Source organism: Homalodisca vitripennis, chromosome 2 (assembly GCF_021130785.1).
Source record: "Homalodisca vitripennis isolate AUS2020 chromosome 2, UT_GWSS_2.1, whole genome shotgun sequence".
Classification (NCBI taxonomy): Eukaryota; Metazoa; Arthropoda; class Insecta; order Hemiptera; family Cicadellidae; genus Homalodisca; species Homalodisca vitripennis.
Window position 1 is genome coordinate 179,564,197 of NC_060208.1, and position 16,715 is coordinate 179,580,911.

General features: G+C 33.5%; 2 protein-coding genes and 1 long non-coding RNA gene across 3 annotated transcripts in view; 1 reads left to right on the top strand and 2 right to left on the bottom strand.

The window, feature by feature from the left end:
• The window catches only part of LOC124355112 (integrin beta-PS-like), a 156,243-nt gene that overhangs the window by 66,831 nt on the left and 72,697 nt on the right, over positions 1-16,715 (top strand). The gene's annotated exons all lie outside the window — the stretch shown is intronic.
• Positions 1-16,715, bottom strand: part of LOC124355113 — a 123,210-nt gene that overhangs the window by 31,316 nt on the left and 75,179 nt on the right. The gene's annotated exons all lie outside the window — the stretch shown is intronic.
• On the bottom strand, positions 3,093-5,083 carry LOC124355111. Its single transcript, XM_046806067.1, has 3 exons — positions 4,855-5,083; positions 4,564-4,695; positions 3,093-3,816 (listed from the first exon to the last, which is right to left on the bottom strand). Exons 1-3 carry the CDS (start codon positions 4,957-4,959, stop codon positions 3,508-3,510), a joined length of 546 nt encoding a protein of 181 aa, XP_046662023.1. The 5' UTR covers positions 4,960-5,083; the 3' UTR covers positions 3,093-3,507.

Sequence of the window (16,715 nt, forward strand, 5' to 3'; positions counted from 1 at the left end):
TAAAGTGTTTCAGAATTAATGTTTTACTTTATAAAAAAGCTTTAGCAATATAATCTATCTATTTAACATTTATCTGCAACTCACTTTACAACTGTATGAAGATCTTCTTTGAGACGAAGTTGTTCCTTCAAATGAGCTACTTCGTCATTCATTGTTTCGTTATACAATTCTGCACAAGGTAGTAAAATTCTCTACGGGTTGATTGTGGAAAGCTTGGACAGCTTCATCTAAGTCCCTTCCGTACAAGGCTTTGCCATTTTCTTCCAACTTCCTAAACCTGAAAATAGAAGAAGAAGCAGATGTTTTCTAATTTCAATCAAAAAGTGGTTCCAATTTGTGCAAAGTTGGAGAAATATCCATTATTAATTCTATCAACACGCTCACTGCGGTTCTATACCAACTACTGGGATCTGCCGCAGTCAACATGTAAATCTGAAAGTTTCCATATTCAATCAAATTTCACATCTGGAACTCAAATGATTTTGTTTTTTCATTTTACTTTGCTAATTTCATTGTTACTACTATTTGGACGTATGTATGCATAATGGAACCAACCCAAAAATGATGTCTAACTGAGAAAAAGAGGTTAAAAGTTTAGCGTGGGTCCCCATTCCCAGTAACAAAGAAATATATTCCAGATGTGTTTAATAAACATATTAAAGGCTTTATTAAGTTGTTAAATAAAATACCACAGCAAGAAATATAATATTGGTTGATATATTAAGGAAATTGTTGGTTGGTTCCCTTATGCTTAAATTCAAATAATATGATTTGAGCTTTATAACACAAGGGAACCAATTGATACAAATGTCTGTTATTATCCTGCAATCTTGTTTAATCTAAATAATTAAAGGTTTAAAAATACACCTCATTTTAAAAATAACTTTATTAAAAAATCTATTACTAATAAAATTACATAATATCTATTTGTATTATTTTTTAGTGTGTGGAAAACGTTATAACAATCAGTTACATCGTTGATGAAAGTTGGATCTTTTCATCTCTCATACGTCATCACTAGTATTTATTTTTTATAGTAGAACAAATTAAAAAAACTAGAACATAATGCTATATTCACTTAATTGATATTTTCCTCAGCCTCTAGTTCAAAATCCAGATTCGCATTGAAACCATCAATATCATCTTGTACGTTGGTGTCAGAGGAAAATTGTTTGTAAAATTCCTTCGCATCTGATGGGATTAAACTCATGATTGACTTGAGATCTTTTAACTTAGGCAATGAAATCCCTTTTCCATTGGGCCATAGGAGTGGTAAATTTTCTGCTAATCGCAAGTAGCACGTATTAGCTCCTACCTTCTTCTTTTTCTTTATATCAATTTCTTGTTGCAGTCCACCTAGACTTGTCCTTACAAATATTGAGAAAGGTTTATCTTTAAAGATTTCAATTTCTCTGAACTTAAGCCATCCAACTTTTATTCCATCTACATCTTCTTTCCTGTTTGTTATTTTCTTTTTCTAAATCTGATGTGCTAAAGAAGTCCTCTTTTTCCATTCTTGTTACAATAAACTTGTTCTTTCTCCTACAATTCTCCATCACACTTATGTAATCTGAATCTGTGTACATTCTCTGTTGTGTCTTCAAGTGGCACTCGACATCCCCAAACTCTGCGTCATTGGGAAGGTAAGAATGCCCTGGAATCATGTACCTTAAGACAATGTTTTCCAAGGTCGGGGTGTAAGCTAAGGACATGTTTGAGGAGGAGAACTATTTTTATGCTCCTGTTCTGCCCCCCACATGAATCGGACCACAAGGTCAATTCCTTAATCCCAGGACAATTTTCCAAAATATGCCTCTTCAAACAAGAGCCAACCTCTTGAGTACCTCGGCCAGCAGTATTCTCCAGCCAAACATTAAAATGACCTTTACCAGTTTTCCCCGAATGAATACCCAGATTATAAAGCATGATTTGTCGTTTATAGTAAATGACATTTGTCGGCAGACGAGGTAATGGTAGGGTTTTTTGAAGATCAAAAGACAGCGTTTGTTTTGATTCAACAGTTTTTGCCGTTAGTAAGTCGTCCTTGAACTGAGCTCTTACTTCTTCGACTAATTTCAGATGAGCCTCATGTTTTATTTTAATTTCATCTCTCTCTATATCACTGGTAGTTGAATTTTCCAGGGCATGTAGTGTGTCACAGGTACTGCAGGTGTCTTTCTGAAGTGGTTTCCGTTTTAGGTTAAAATCTGCATAAAATATTTGATTATATTTTGATTGGGACACAGGATGCTCTACTTCAGCCTTGTACAAACTGTACATACGTGGCAATGTCATATCAGGGGGTAACCAGCATGATTCTGTTGTCGTTCTACAGTAGTGGGACTTGTATGCTGGAATTCTTTTAATGTGGTTTCGGACTTCTTCAATCCGTTTTGTCTTCAATCTTGTTACTGCCACCACATTTCCCCCTTTCATCTTTCACATTATCGTTTTTAAGCTTTTTAAGAGCTGTATTAATTCTTTTTGTGGACACTTTTAAGGTTTGTACGTACATATTCCTGCAAATAACAGTATTGTTAATTGTATATTTCCTTGTAAACTGTCTTTTAGATAGTTGTACTGTTGGTCTTTTTGTTTTTTCTTCCTGTACTGATGCACAAATAAACATGTTTTGGGCATTATAGTCCCCCAAATCATAAAATTTCTTAAAAGTGCTTTTTCTTACTTCAAGTGACACTTTCTCATTACACTTGCAAGCACAATGAAAATCCCTGAAGTTTTTAGGGTACACAACTTTTCCTGTTTGAGAAATGTATTTTTTATTACTATTTTTCCTTTTTTTTCTGATATCTCTAGATTGATGTGCATACTTTCTCTTCCTACCTTTCTTTGGTCTTCCTGAACTGTCAATTTCTTCAAAATCAGAACCACTAGAAGAGCTATCATCTGTTATGCTAGGCGTTTCGTCTACTACTTCTGCTCTGTTGTTATCAATCTGGGGTTCAGCAATTACTTCGACTACTTGATCCTCAATGTTCGGTTTCTTCAGTATTTAGTTCACCAACATTAATTAAATTATTTTGATTTCCAGTAATTAGTGGGTCATCATCTTGCATACTCTGAAAAAAAAAAACAGATTATTAGCTTCAGGGTCATAATAGGCAGTTTGCTAGTCTAATGGTTAGTGTCTTGGACTTAAGTTTAAGAGATCATGGATTTAATTACTTGGATGCTCAATCACATGCTGGGAGAATGAATGAGTTTTCTTTAAACACATTTCAGTAAAACTTGAGTAAAAATATTACTTGGGTATAAAGTATACTTTAATAAATATTCATTTTCAACCATTTATTTTAGACATAACATCTTTAAAATAAAAATCTTTAGTTGAGTTAGTAGTACAGCCGACTGATTTTCTGGTTATGATCTATTCATAAAATACAACATTGACAGTACCATAGCCTAAGAGCCGGAGCAAAGATATGTTACAAACGATCAATAATTTTAAGACATTAAGAGATCTCTACCAGATAACTGGAAGATTTTTTACGGACCTGAAAAGAATTTATGTATGTTAAAATTTGTATTCCTTTTTCTTACCTCATGCTCTTCCATTTCCAGATGAGGAACAATATGAAAAGAGTTAAGATCATCTGGTGCATGGTTAGTTCCATTTTCTACCATCATTCTTCCAATATTATCTGTAATTTCAATAGCACCAGATAATTGAACACTATCACCATCATCTAATATTGAATCTGTTAGACTAGGTTCTTGTGATTTGCTGGTATCAAATGAAATATTTGGAAAGTCGTACACAATTTCCATTTTTGAAATATCCAGGTAGCTTGTATCCTAGAACAGAACATAAAGTTGTAAATTGAAGTAGTTCAGATTAAAAGAAGTATTTTGTCATTTTTGGCACAATTTCTAAATAAGATAGTCATGAACATGAATAGTAGCTTACCAATCCTAATTATAATAATATAACCTAACAGCTTTGCACGCTGACAATCGAAAAAATTAGCAAATAGGCGATATTTTGAAACCTTTTATTTAGTATTTAATTTAGGCCTAGTATTGAACTAAAAAATCCAATACCAAACAAAAAGTTTGGTAACTATGCAGCAGTTGGTACTTGTGGAAAAATATATATTTTTAAACATTTTTCCATGTAAAATTACTTGCTGAACACGATTATAATGGTCTTTTTTGTCGGAAACGCTGTTAAATTCACTTAAATGCTACTTAAAGTACAGATTTCAATGATTGTAATCTGCTGCCTTGGAACATTTAACGACTTTTCCGACAAAAAAGACCGTCATATTCATGTTCAGCAAGTAATTTTACATGGAAATTAGTAAAAAATATTGATTTTTCCACAAGTACCAACTGCTGCATATATACCAAAAGTTCATAAATAAAGGCTAGGCCAGTTTTTGGTACGTAATACTGCAAGTAATGTGTAGAAAAAATCTTTCTGCCATTAACACCACTACCCTAAACTTTTGCCAGTTTGTTAGCTATTGTTATAGGCTAGGTTATGTTCGAAATAAATTTGTATCTGTCCTTCAGATAAGTTTATACCAAATCTAAACTTACCAAATCAGGCATGTTATTTTCCAACATTTCATTGAGATCTACACCGTTTTCTCCTTCATTCTGTGTAGGTTTATGTGATATAGGACTATCATTGCAGACATAGCTATGCTCTTGTTGTATATTTGTCGACTCCTGAAACAAAGGCAATTAATTATTTATTTTACTGGAAAATATTAATTTCATCTTATTTTAATGTATATTTATTATTATTACAATATTTCATTATAAATATAAGTAATTATTAGTCAAGGCTCAAAAACCTATTATTTAACCTAAAAATTATGTGCTTACCTGATCAGTTTCCAATAACGTAGGCTCATGATCTGGTTCAGAAGAATCAGGGGTTTGAACTTTTGCCATTTCCATAATTAACAAAGTTCTTCTCTTTATATCCATTTTGTAACACTTAGACACAATACAGACATAAAACAATCATTTATGTTACTCTATTATTATTGTATTGCAAGCAGGTTTATCTAACTTCAAACTTGGTTCCTGTATGCAAAACAGCTGATCAAGATGAAGACCACACAACAAAGAGAATCAAGTTGGTTGGTTCTGTTATGCATATTACAAAACCAGTCTCTGAATTTTGAAACAAAGAACCAAGCCACTTGGTTCCCTTATTCATAATATTGAATCCGACATACAGCATTTGATGTTTTTTCATGATTTTTTTTGCATTTGTAGTTTCAAAGCCAGTTAAAGTAAAAAAATCAGGGTATAAATTCTTTCAAGCTCTTCAAGATGGCGGTGATATCTCAATTTCCCAAAAATTGTTGGTTGGTTCCATTATGCATATATAGGTCCATTTACTGTCTAAGGATACAGGGTGCCGTAAGTTGGGCTAACAATACTTAATTTCAAGACTACAATTTGTTATGTATCTGAAGGTGAATGTGACTTTTAAAAGATTAATTTGTAGATTTGACTTGTGGTATTTACATTGGTTTTTGAAGTATGATTAGTAAGAGTTTTAACTGTTTGGAGACGCTAAACACTTATGCTTACACATAAGTGTACTTAAAAATTTGAAGCCATAATGAGTGGAGATGCATGGAAATACTATTAATGAATAAGATTGTTTGCAAAAGACATTCTCTTCAGCAAGAAGTTGGATATTATATCCCAGTAACATTTTAATCGGTGACCAATCTTATAATAGTTATTTGGAGGTTGGAATTGATGAGTCAAGAGTCAAACAATCTTTATTCGTGATAATCATGTTACATAGAATAGTGTCAAAAATTAGTTTTAGAGTAAACAGTAAATTACATACAAAGAAATAACAATTTTTATACATTATTCAAAAAGATGTATAATATCAAAAAACTCCAAATAACTGTTAATTGGGTTGTTGGTAAGAAATGTTTTGAGCTTTTGTCTGAAGTGCTTTACAGACAACAATCTTGTGTCAACAGGTAAAAGATTGAAAAGCTTCACTGATACCACCTCAAAACTTTTTTGAGTTCTTGCGTATTTATGAAATTTAATGAAGAGATCCTGTCTATGTCTGGTATTATGCTCATGTATATCTTCAAAGGCTGAAAAGTTTCCAATATTGCATCTGACATAACCCAAACAGTCAAGTACAAACATTGCTGGAAAAGTCAAAATTCCAAGTTCTTTGAAGATTGGTCTACAATGTGCTCTAGATGGGGCTCCTGTCATTACCCGTAATGCTCTCTTTTGAAGAACCAATAGACGAATAGCAGTAGAATGGTTTCCCCAGAGAATGGTTCCATATGCCAAGTGGCTATGAATATGGGCATAGTATACGGTAAGCAAGGCCTGAATTGAGATGGTGCGATAAAGGACTCTGAGAGTAAATATTCCGCTACAGATTTTCTTGACGAGTGAGCTAATGTGTGTCTCCCATCCCAAATTAGATTCAAGGTTCACACCAAGGAACTTGACAGCTTCAGAATGCATATCTCTAGTGCGATTTGATGTCCACCGTTTTAGCGTCATTGAGGCAGAGACTATTTGCTTCAGACCAATTTCGTATGATGTTCGATAATCCATCCAATCTCAAATTCAATGCCATGCTACCCCTCTCACATACAGCAAGTGCTAAGTCATCAGCAAACTGGTAAGCTTCCACAGATTCACTCTGAATAGCATTGGGGAGGTCATTTGCATAAATTATGAATAATAGTGGTCCCAACACTGAGCCCTGTGGGACTCCATCCTCCATCAACTGAAAAGTAGATACACTGCCCTCCAAACAAACAGCCTGATAACGTTTATCGAGGTAAGATTTCATGAGTGCAATACTTGAATCTTGAAATCCGTAGTGCTTTAATTTCTGTAGAAGAATTTTGTGAGAAACAGTGTCGAAGGCTTTGTAAAATCATACATCCTTCCACCTACACTAAACTTGTTTTCTAAGCCTTCAGAACATTTAAGAGTGTATGATAAAAACCGCGTCCACTGTACTGCGCTTTGCTCTAAAACCATACTGACACTTGCTGAATAGAGAGTGTGATTCAAAATAATGTACAATTTGTCGATTCAATAAAACCTCAAATATTTTTGATAGGACAGTAATAATGCTTATAGGCCTAAAATTACTGTACTCTGACTAGCTGCCTTTTTTATGTACAGGCACAACCTTAGAGAATTTTAAACAGTCGGGAAATGTACCCACTTCAATGCACCTATTAAAGAGGCAAGTCAATGGTTCGGAAATGTAGTAGGCAGCTTGTTTGATGATTAGAGAGTCCAGTCCATATACATCCAGAGAACTACTATTTTTAAGACTTATTATTGCACCATATCCATCTTCCACTGTCACTTGAGTAAAGCTGAAATGGCTTGGTATATTGGTACTGAGAAAGGACGAAAAACATTTTCCGTTATATGGAATAGCATTGATGACGTCATTCACACTGTCGACAAAAAAGTTGTTAAAACCTTCAGATGTTAGGCCAGGATTACTAAGAGTAAATCTGGTTTTAGTACTAATATGAGTCAAGTCCTTCACAAGAGACCAAGTTGTTTTTGATTTATTTGATGAGCTTTCTATGAGATTTGAGTTGTAAGCACATTTTGTAGCCTGTAACTTTTGTTTATACCTAAGTTTGAGATCATTATAAACAGTTTTAGCATTAATACACTGTGAGTCTTTGGCAGCATAATAATAGTCAAGACAGGCTTCTTTCAATTTATGAAGTTCTTCTGTATACCATTTTTTTGCACTGGAATGTTTTTTAAACTTTACCATTTTCTTAGTTAAGGGGTATGACACATTTACTACATTTAAAAAACAGGACAAGAAACAGTATGCCATATCAGCAGGTTCTGTACAAGAGTACATGAAAAGCCAACTTACTGTGCTCAGCAGGAAGATAAAATTTTTTAAACCAAGATCTGACATTTGCTTACAAAATACAGTTCTTGGTTCTTTCCTCGCTTGATAAACCTTACCTGATCAACGGCTAATTTTTTGCAACTAGATTTTATTTTAAGAATAGGATATTATGGCTACTATTATGGACATATTCACTTTACGTCCATTTAATGACTTTGATAACAAGGCATCCAGGACGTTACTTGGTGAAGAAAAGATACCATTTGACATTTCAAAGTGGTAACTGTAATTAAATGATAAAATCACTTACTCGTCTAGTTCATCACTTGTAATACAATTCTCTTGTGATATGTTTTGAATGAACCAATCAAAGAATGGTTTCAGTTCGCTGTTCAATTCTATGGAGCTAAGTTGATCTTGTTTCAAATTTAAACTGTACCCAGTTGCTGATAATAAATCCAACACTTTTTCTTTGAAAGGAAGAGACACCATCTTAGAAAATATTCCCCAAGAGTTGTTTCCTGAAAAAGAAAATAAATTACATAATGAACAAAAAAAAAAAACACTTGACATTTCTGATCTCATTACTTTTAGCTAGATGCACAAAATTTATGGACCATTGAATATTAAAAAAATAGACGTAATAAAATGATGTTTTCTCTTACGTTTTAAGTCGTCTCAGCAATATTTGAACCTTCTATTGTTGTTTGGGTACTTTTCTGTTTTAGTTTTGACCTGAGCAATGTCACTTTAGCACACTAATTTAGTTGTTAATTAAAAATTGTTTTATACAACAATACAATTTTAATTATATTGCCTCTATTTAAGAAAAGAAACCACGATATAATTGGAAAGAAATGCTAACATTACCAAGTTTTCAAGCTACACTAAAGTAATTACAGGTTACTGCTAATTACAGAAATAAGTCAAGAATATCAATAGAATTTGGTTCAATATATTGATAGCTATGGCGGGCAGGATTGATTCAAAGTTAAGTTCAGTTCCAATTTATCTTGTGGTGGTGCAGCATCTGACATGTAATACAGTCACAGCTTTGACTCCTGCAAATTGGAGTCTACATCTGTCTGAAAAGATCCCATATGACCGAAATATTGAATCAACTATTTACACCATAACTGTGTTATGTGTAGAAGATTTCTTAGATCTGCTTTGGAATCATGTCTTACATACAAGTTTCAGTACCGTACATAATCGGAACTGAAACGTCATTCATGCAATTATTAACATTCTTTAACCATATTATTTCTAGATCTTGTAAAATTACTTCTGTAGAAATAAGAAATGATCATTTAAACTGCAGGCTCCAAAATTAGCCGGTTTTATTACTAGGATAATACTTATAAAACCATGAGCAGCATTTACTTTGTATGAATATTCTCCCTATTTTTAGGCATTTTATAATAAATATATTAAACTACAAAATATTGAGGATTTCATCCAATTTTTCTACAGTATAAAAATAACAGTATGTAGATAACAAGTCTCTCAGCAATGAATTTAATTTCAAGAATCCTTTATTCATATATTGCAGATATACGTATACAGATGATTGTTGTTATATAAAGTTTATATTTAAAACGAGATAAATAATCCTAAAATAGGAGACGGGCAATAGAGTAGTAAAATAATATTCAGAGCTAGAAAAGTGACACATTTAACAACTAGGTGACTAAAAGAGACAAAAAGTGACTTTAGGTGACTTGTATCAAGCCCTGTCTTTGACCAAAAATGTTATTAAACATACTCAGTCAAAGCAGAGCTGCTGATATTCTTCACCTCATTCATTAACCCAAATCACTTCCTTAGGAACTTCCCCATAAAACCACAATTATGATACTCTTCATCGTTTTATTTATTAATGGAGCAAATACTCTCCTGCTCCTTTATGTTACAGTAGAAGATAATGGTTTTTTCTTTAATTTGCTTGTGACAAATATGAATGAATTTATTTTAATTGACTACTACAACAACGATCACTAACTTACTTAAATTGTAACCGTTTTTCTAATATGGTTTACAAACTCATGTAATAATAAAATATTTGTAGGCTTATGTAGGTTTAAACATATACGGGGAAAATAAAACTCTATTACAAAACCTTCACTTAACTAGAACTTTGTTATTTGGTATTTTCTGTATTATGCCTTTTTTCTTTTCATTGACTGCAGTAAAACGAACTACCACTTCAACCACCAAAAAATAAATCTTACGAGATTACAAATTATGAGATTGTTGTGTGTGAATGGTTGTTATCATACTTGGTTTGTGTGGTAACAGGTGGTTTTAATAACTTTTGGTTGTAAAAAAATGAATTAAGATTATAATATTGATGCCTGTGTAATAAATATATTATACAGACTATATATATATATATATATATATATATATATATATATATATATATATATATAAATCTAATTCAAAATAATTCTCAAATTTAATTAGGTCTAGGGTAGGGTACGATAAGCGGACCCGGTTTTTTTATATCGAAATTGGCAAACGATATTACTTAATCATAACCATCGATATAATCAATCGATACTGATTATAATTATTTTGAACCATTTACTTAAATAATCTACATCAACAGCCGTAAACACTTTCAAATAATACTCGTAATGTAATATTTCAATTACTTATAAGTAACATTTTATTATTAAAAATGACAGTCAATTTTAGAAAACTAAATGACATTGCTTTGAAAGATGATAAGACATGTTTTTTGTGAAAAACCCATTATGAGAAATTTGTGGGAAAGAAACAACTGTAACTGTGAGAGGAACAAATATGGTCGTCTTCAGTTTTCCTAATTTTGGTTATAATAATTTGCTTGATCACTGTAAATATTAAATTCATATTTTAATTTAAAACATATGATTGTTATTGAGGACTATAGATACTTTTATATCGATTGATAGTGTACGATTTGAGATGCGAATATTAGGTATCGATGATTACATTCTTCAATATAAAAAACAGGGTCCGCTTATCATACCCTACCCTTAGATCAGAAGGTTGCCAATAAAAATATATATACATATTCAATATAAGTAGGCTATATCTTTACCCGACATTGCATGATTTTTAGATTTATTTGTGAAAAATCCTTAAAAAGTTTTAAGGACAGTAATATTAAAGGAAAAAAGCGAGGAAAGGCCTAATAATAAAAATTCCTATACGAGGGAGTAAATATTTCAATATACGGAGTTCCTTGATCTTTCTACGTTGAATCTAAAATACTGAGATTTTAACAGATACAACAGTAACAGTAAAAAAATGTTACTTTGTTCACAAAGCTAACAAAAACTGACCCCAAATACTACCCTAATTTTCCACCCAGGAACGACCATCCTAACTACCCTACCACTCTACTTCAGGGTGATAAATGCCTTCCCAAGGGTTTATCACTCTATCCAAGGGATAAATGCCTTACCCAAGAAGGATTTTCTCTCTTTAGAAGGGTTTTTTCAGCCTTTTCTCCAAGGAAATTTTGCAATTCTAATTCATTAATTGTGATAATCTAGTCATTTATCGGGTCTTGTAAACTAGTACCCCAGTAGGCTACTTATTGTCTTTTACTGACTTCCAACAATTTTTGAACAGTAACCAAACTTTTGGCTAAACTGATAAACAAGTAAGCCTAGAAGTTTTATTCACCATAATTCTCCCCTGAAACATGGGCAGACTTAATTTTAACTGTTAGGAATTTCAGATCTTTTTACTCTAGCCCCAACAATGTTAACATTTCTACAACATTTTATAAAAGAGTGATAAAGTTATCAAGGAAAGCCTAGGCTACATTTTGAATGAATTTGGGGAAACTTTAATAAGCGGCCTACTCATTCGGTTGTTTTTGTCGAGTTTTTCGATATATTATCCAACTTCGATATGAAAAAATCGTACACAATAAGAGTTATAATAAATTACCATAACAAGAAGAATCTCGTTTATTACAAGTTTAAAAACATACAATTAACACTACCATGACAAAACCAACTAAGGCCTTGACTTATCAAAGAAACCTTACAATATTTATAACTTGCCCAGTTTGATAGCAATGAGTAACAGCTTTTGTGGAAAGGAGGAAAGAATTCTCTCCATGGGTTACCAGGAGCCAAACGTACATGTTGAAGCCACTTAAACTAATCTCTCAGGTGTGAGGACTATATCGCATATTTTTCTCATCATTGCCATTTTCAGTTTCAAAATATTAGTTACTTCTTGCTGTTTATTGTTTACATTAAAACTGCCATATAAGTAATAAAATGAAATCATATGTTAAGTTAAATAAATTGTAATATCGAAATATGCCTTCGGATAAAAACATCGAACAATCTGTTAACACAACTGAATAACGAGTGTAGGCCGCTTATTAAAGTCTATCCATTAATTTTTATTCTAGTTCATCTTTAGGCATCTATCCACCCACAAAGAGGTGGAAGTTATCTAAAATGCTGACTGACTAAATATCATACTCCCATATGAAATAAAATGGCTCTGTAAACGGCTGCCAATACCACAAAGCCCTAGAATTTGTGTTACTGGTAGCTAATAGACCAATAAATTGTATGTCTTTATTGTTTAACCAACTATCACAGTACATCTTAAAATATTTCTTGAGAACCAACAGTCTTCAATAGCTGCTGACTGGTGCAAACTTCACAAGATCCTAGAATTACCGGTAGTGTTATAGGTAATTACCAATAAATTTATTATCAGGTAGGGTACGATAAGCGGACTCGGTTATTTATATCAAAATTGGCAAACGATATTACTTAATCATAACCATCGATATAATCAATCGATACTGATTAATTATTTTGAACTATTAACTTAAATAATCTATATCAACATCTGTAAACACTCTAAAATATTACACATAGGATAATATTCCAATTTTACATAAGTAATTCTGATTATTAAAAATGACAGTCAATTTTAGAAAACTACACGACATTGCTTTTTTGTGGCTTCAACATGTTGAATTCGTACTGAAAAACCCAATATGTGAAATTTGTGGGAAAGAAACTGTAACTGTGAGAAGAGTAAATATGGTCGTCTTCAGTTTTCCTAATTTTGGTTATAATAATTTGTTTGATCACTGTTAATATTAAATTCACATTTTAATTTAAAACATGTTTGATATTGAGGACTATAGGTACTTTTATATTGATCGATAGTCTAGGATTTGAGATGCGAATATTAGGTATCAATGATTAGATTCTTCGATATAAAAAAACGGGTCCGCTTATCCTACCCTACCCTAAAATAGTAGTACGTAAGCAGCTATTTCAGACTGTATTGTTACTAAGGACTATTTTAAGATCCACTGAGATAACTGAGTAAAGAAACTCAATCAACAGATTTGTTTCCCTATTACTTATCATGAACACAAATTACATGAACCATTTTGTTTTATATGGATGTATAACATTGGTCAGTCAGTCAGCATTTAAGACACTTCCTAAAGTGGCCTAGTAGTTTATAGCACTCTCCAGAGTAAAACCAGCATGTAAATTGAAAATGTTCAACTGTAAGGGCTAATGGTCAATTTCTGTCATACTAGGAGCAAGAATACAATTTTTAGTTTTAAGTGTCAATTGGGTTGTATAAGTATAACCAGTTGCATTATAATTTCAAACAGTCCTTAATTAATTATAATAAATATACTTTCAGATCTGTTTCCATTTTGTCTGAATGACTAGGGTTGGAGGATTTTCCAAGTAAAAGGTCCAGCCTTACAAAGTAAAGTTTTAATGCTTTTCAAAATTATATTTACCTAATAGTAATATACAATTACACAGCCTAAGCCAAAATAGTAATTTGTATGTAAAGTATAAATGTAGAGTTGGAATTATTTCTACATTACTATAGTATACACAGGAAGGCTAAAACACGAATAATCCTGTAAACGTAAACAAACACAAAGTAAAACTGCTACAATCCTACAATTTCTTGATGTTCACGAAAACAATGGTATGCGTAAGGTTAATGATTGGAAAAGTTAGATTTAGTTTGATTTGGTTTAGGCGCCAACTAATCACATGTTTATGTTTAAACTCACAGTAACAGTCGTAAAGTTAGCGTCACGATAACGTCCAGACTGTGAAATTATAGTACCTTTGTATTCTATGCGTAAATATATAAGTTCTCAGTGTAAAGGCGCTACCAAGAATTAAAACAGAAATATACTAAAATGTATAAAACCAAGTTATAAAAATCGCACGCTATCCAAACATACACAGTTTTTTTTACTGAAATTTTGCACAAAGGTGCTCTACGGTTGTATTATAAAAAATCTCAAATATTAGGTCTGAGAAAAATACAAACACGTACCCTAAATGAAAATTTGCACACATATAGCAATATTACAATATTAGTGCTCTTTCACACGATCCGGCGCGCGCCGTGCGGCGCGAGCCTGATGCGGCGTTGGGCTATGGGAGTAGATGAGTCTTTCCACACGACATCAGGCGCTCGCCACACGGCGCAGACACCGCGCGGCGCACAAATTCCCGCCGGACTCCCCTACGCCTGACACGCGGCGTCCACGCCGGACTACTCTGCGAAGGGCTATTGTATCATATTGGGGGTTTCACACGGTCCGGCGCGCGCCGCACGGCCCAACCTCTAGTCTTGGGTTTGCCACTGGAGAGTGAAGACGTACGTATACTTCGGTATTGTTTTTGTTCAAGTGTTTTGTTTTTTTTTTCTTTTTTTTTAAATAAAAATGAGTGAAACATAAGAGGTAGTGGCAGTCGACTGATGAAGATATTGACATGGAAAAAGTCATAAAGTTCATCATATGATTTGATTGACATACGAGAGTAAGAAAAGAATCTTTCCTCACTGTTCCGCAATGAATTGAATAAAACTTTGAAGGACCCAGAAGTATGTCGATTTTGAAGCAATGGGTGAATCCAATACCGCCTATTTCTTCTTCTTCGCCGTCCCCACAGTAAGTACATGGCTAGCACTTTAATTCTTCCGCGGTGTTAACATTTCAATAGTTGAGCATGTACTGAACAGTCAAAACATGGGAGCGCCGCACGGCACGCGCCGTACGAAACCGACCTCGTGTGAAAACATTCAGCTTCCAAGGCGAGCGCCGCGCGGCGGGCGCCGCACGGCGTGCGCCGGATCGTGTGAAAGAGCACTTATACAGACGCAAAACATGCGGTGCCGGGTGGTGGCTCATAGTGCCTAAGCTCACAGCGCCACAACGTGAATTTGCTCACAGCGCCACAACGTGAATGTGCTCACAGCGCCACAGCTCATAGCGCCACAGATTTGGCCGGAGTGCTCACTGCGCCAACACAACCGAATAAATAATCGGGTCCATGCTCACAGCGCCACAGATCTGGTCGAGTGCTCACAGCGCCAACACAACCGAATAAATAATCGGATCCATGCTCACAGCGTCACAGCTCATAGCGCCACAGGTCATAGCGCCAAAGATTTGGCCGGAGTGCTCACAGCGCCACAGCTCATAGCGCCACAGATTTGAGAGTGGGGGAAACACCCGCTGGAGGGGTAACCCGCCTTCCCTGTACCAACCTCCAAAGTTATAATTCCCGTGATAACCAAGAAACATTGTTTCTATTGTTTGAACCGGTATTTTAAAACCTATTATGTGCTAATCACGTTTGTATTAATTAATTAACCTTTGTGTACATATCTGTATTTATAATGTTTAAAAATAGATTGTTATTGTTAATGAAATAATAGTAGAACAGGTATTAATTATCACGAATTGATTGTAGTTTTTTATTTTCTGTACACATCAGCTTTATGTCATTGTGAATTTGCATGTTGTATATTGAATTGAAATCGCTTTAAAATTAGTCCTCACACTCGTACATGCATAATTGTTGTTAACATGCTATTTTGAACTATGTGTGGACTATGTGAATACTTTTTTGGTTTTATTTCAAACAAGTTTTATCATGTATCTATACATTTTTTAAATGATCAGATTGTTTTAAATTCTTCATGAATGACATGCGTATTTGAAAAAGAATACAGTTATTGTTTAATGGACGTTCAGATACCTATTTAGTGTACTAGACCTGAACTTGTATTATTACATACTAACATTAACAATATTGTATGTATTTAGTAATAACAAGTTCTTGCATAATTTGAATTTGCAAAGATAAAAATGAATGTCGTGGTGAAAAATCCTTAGCGGGGATCTGTTTTTGAAAACCCTAGCCAAAGCTTGCAATCAGGCCGCCTGCTTTGGCCTGCGACTAACGGCAACTCTCACTCTTTCCACATTGTTCGGTGTTTGAACAGTTTGTAGACTTCCCTCAGTTTTATTTTGGGTAGAGGCCGTATTTGTAAATGAACTTACCCAGATTTTAATTCTTTTTAGATCTTGAACAGCGCCGTGCCAACCAATGTTAAAGTGAGTTGTAAAAAATCTGTGAGTTTTTACATAAGAATCACTGTTCTTAAAACGTTTCTACAGCAAAAGCATGTTGGTCAGTACTTATTTTCTTGGTTACATGATGGTTATTGTGTGCAGTGTAATCGCTCACCTTTAAATTTGAAAATAGGCCTACATTTTTACAATAAACTACTGGAATAGTTTTATTGACGGGTGAATATATGAGAAACAGTCATTAGCCGCTAAATAATATAAATCACACAAATTATAACACTTTCAGCCATCCTCATGTGCTTCCTCTTTTAGATCTCAATAATAGTTTTTCTTTAACTGTAACCAAAAGAAATGTATATGATAATAATGATTTATTTTCGTTCTAAAGTAAAGGTTACAACATAGTACTTGTCGGAAAAATTACTGTCCAAT

Bases quoted from the DNA above. Each gene is read 5' to 3' on its own strand.
- LOC124355111 (XM_046806067.1), bottom strand. From the start codon at position 4,959: ATGGATATAAAGAGAAGAACTTTGTTAATTATGGAAATGGCAAAAGTT. The intron at 4,696-4,854 runs GTAAGCACATAA...CCTTTGTTTCAG, and splicing joins CGTTATTGGAAACTGATCAG to GAGTCGACAAATATACAACA. The intron at 3,817-4,563 runs GTAAGTTTAGAT...GTTCTGTTCTAG, and splicing joins AAAATAACATGCCTGATTTG to GATACAAGCTACCTGGATAT.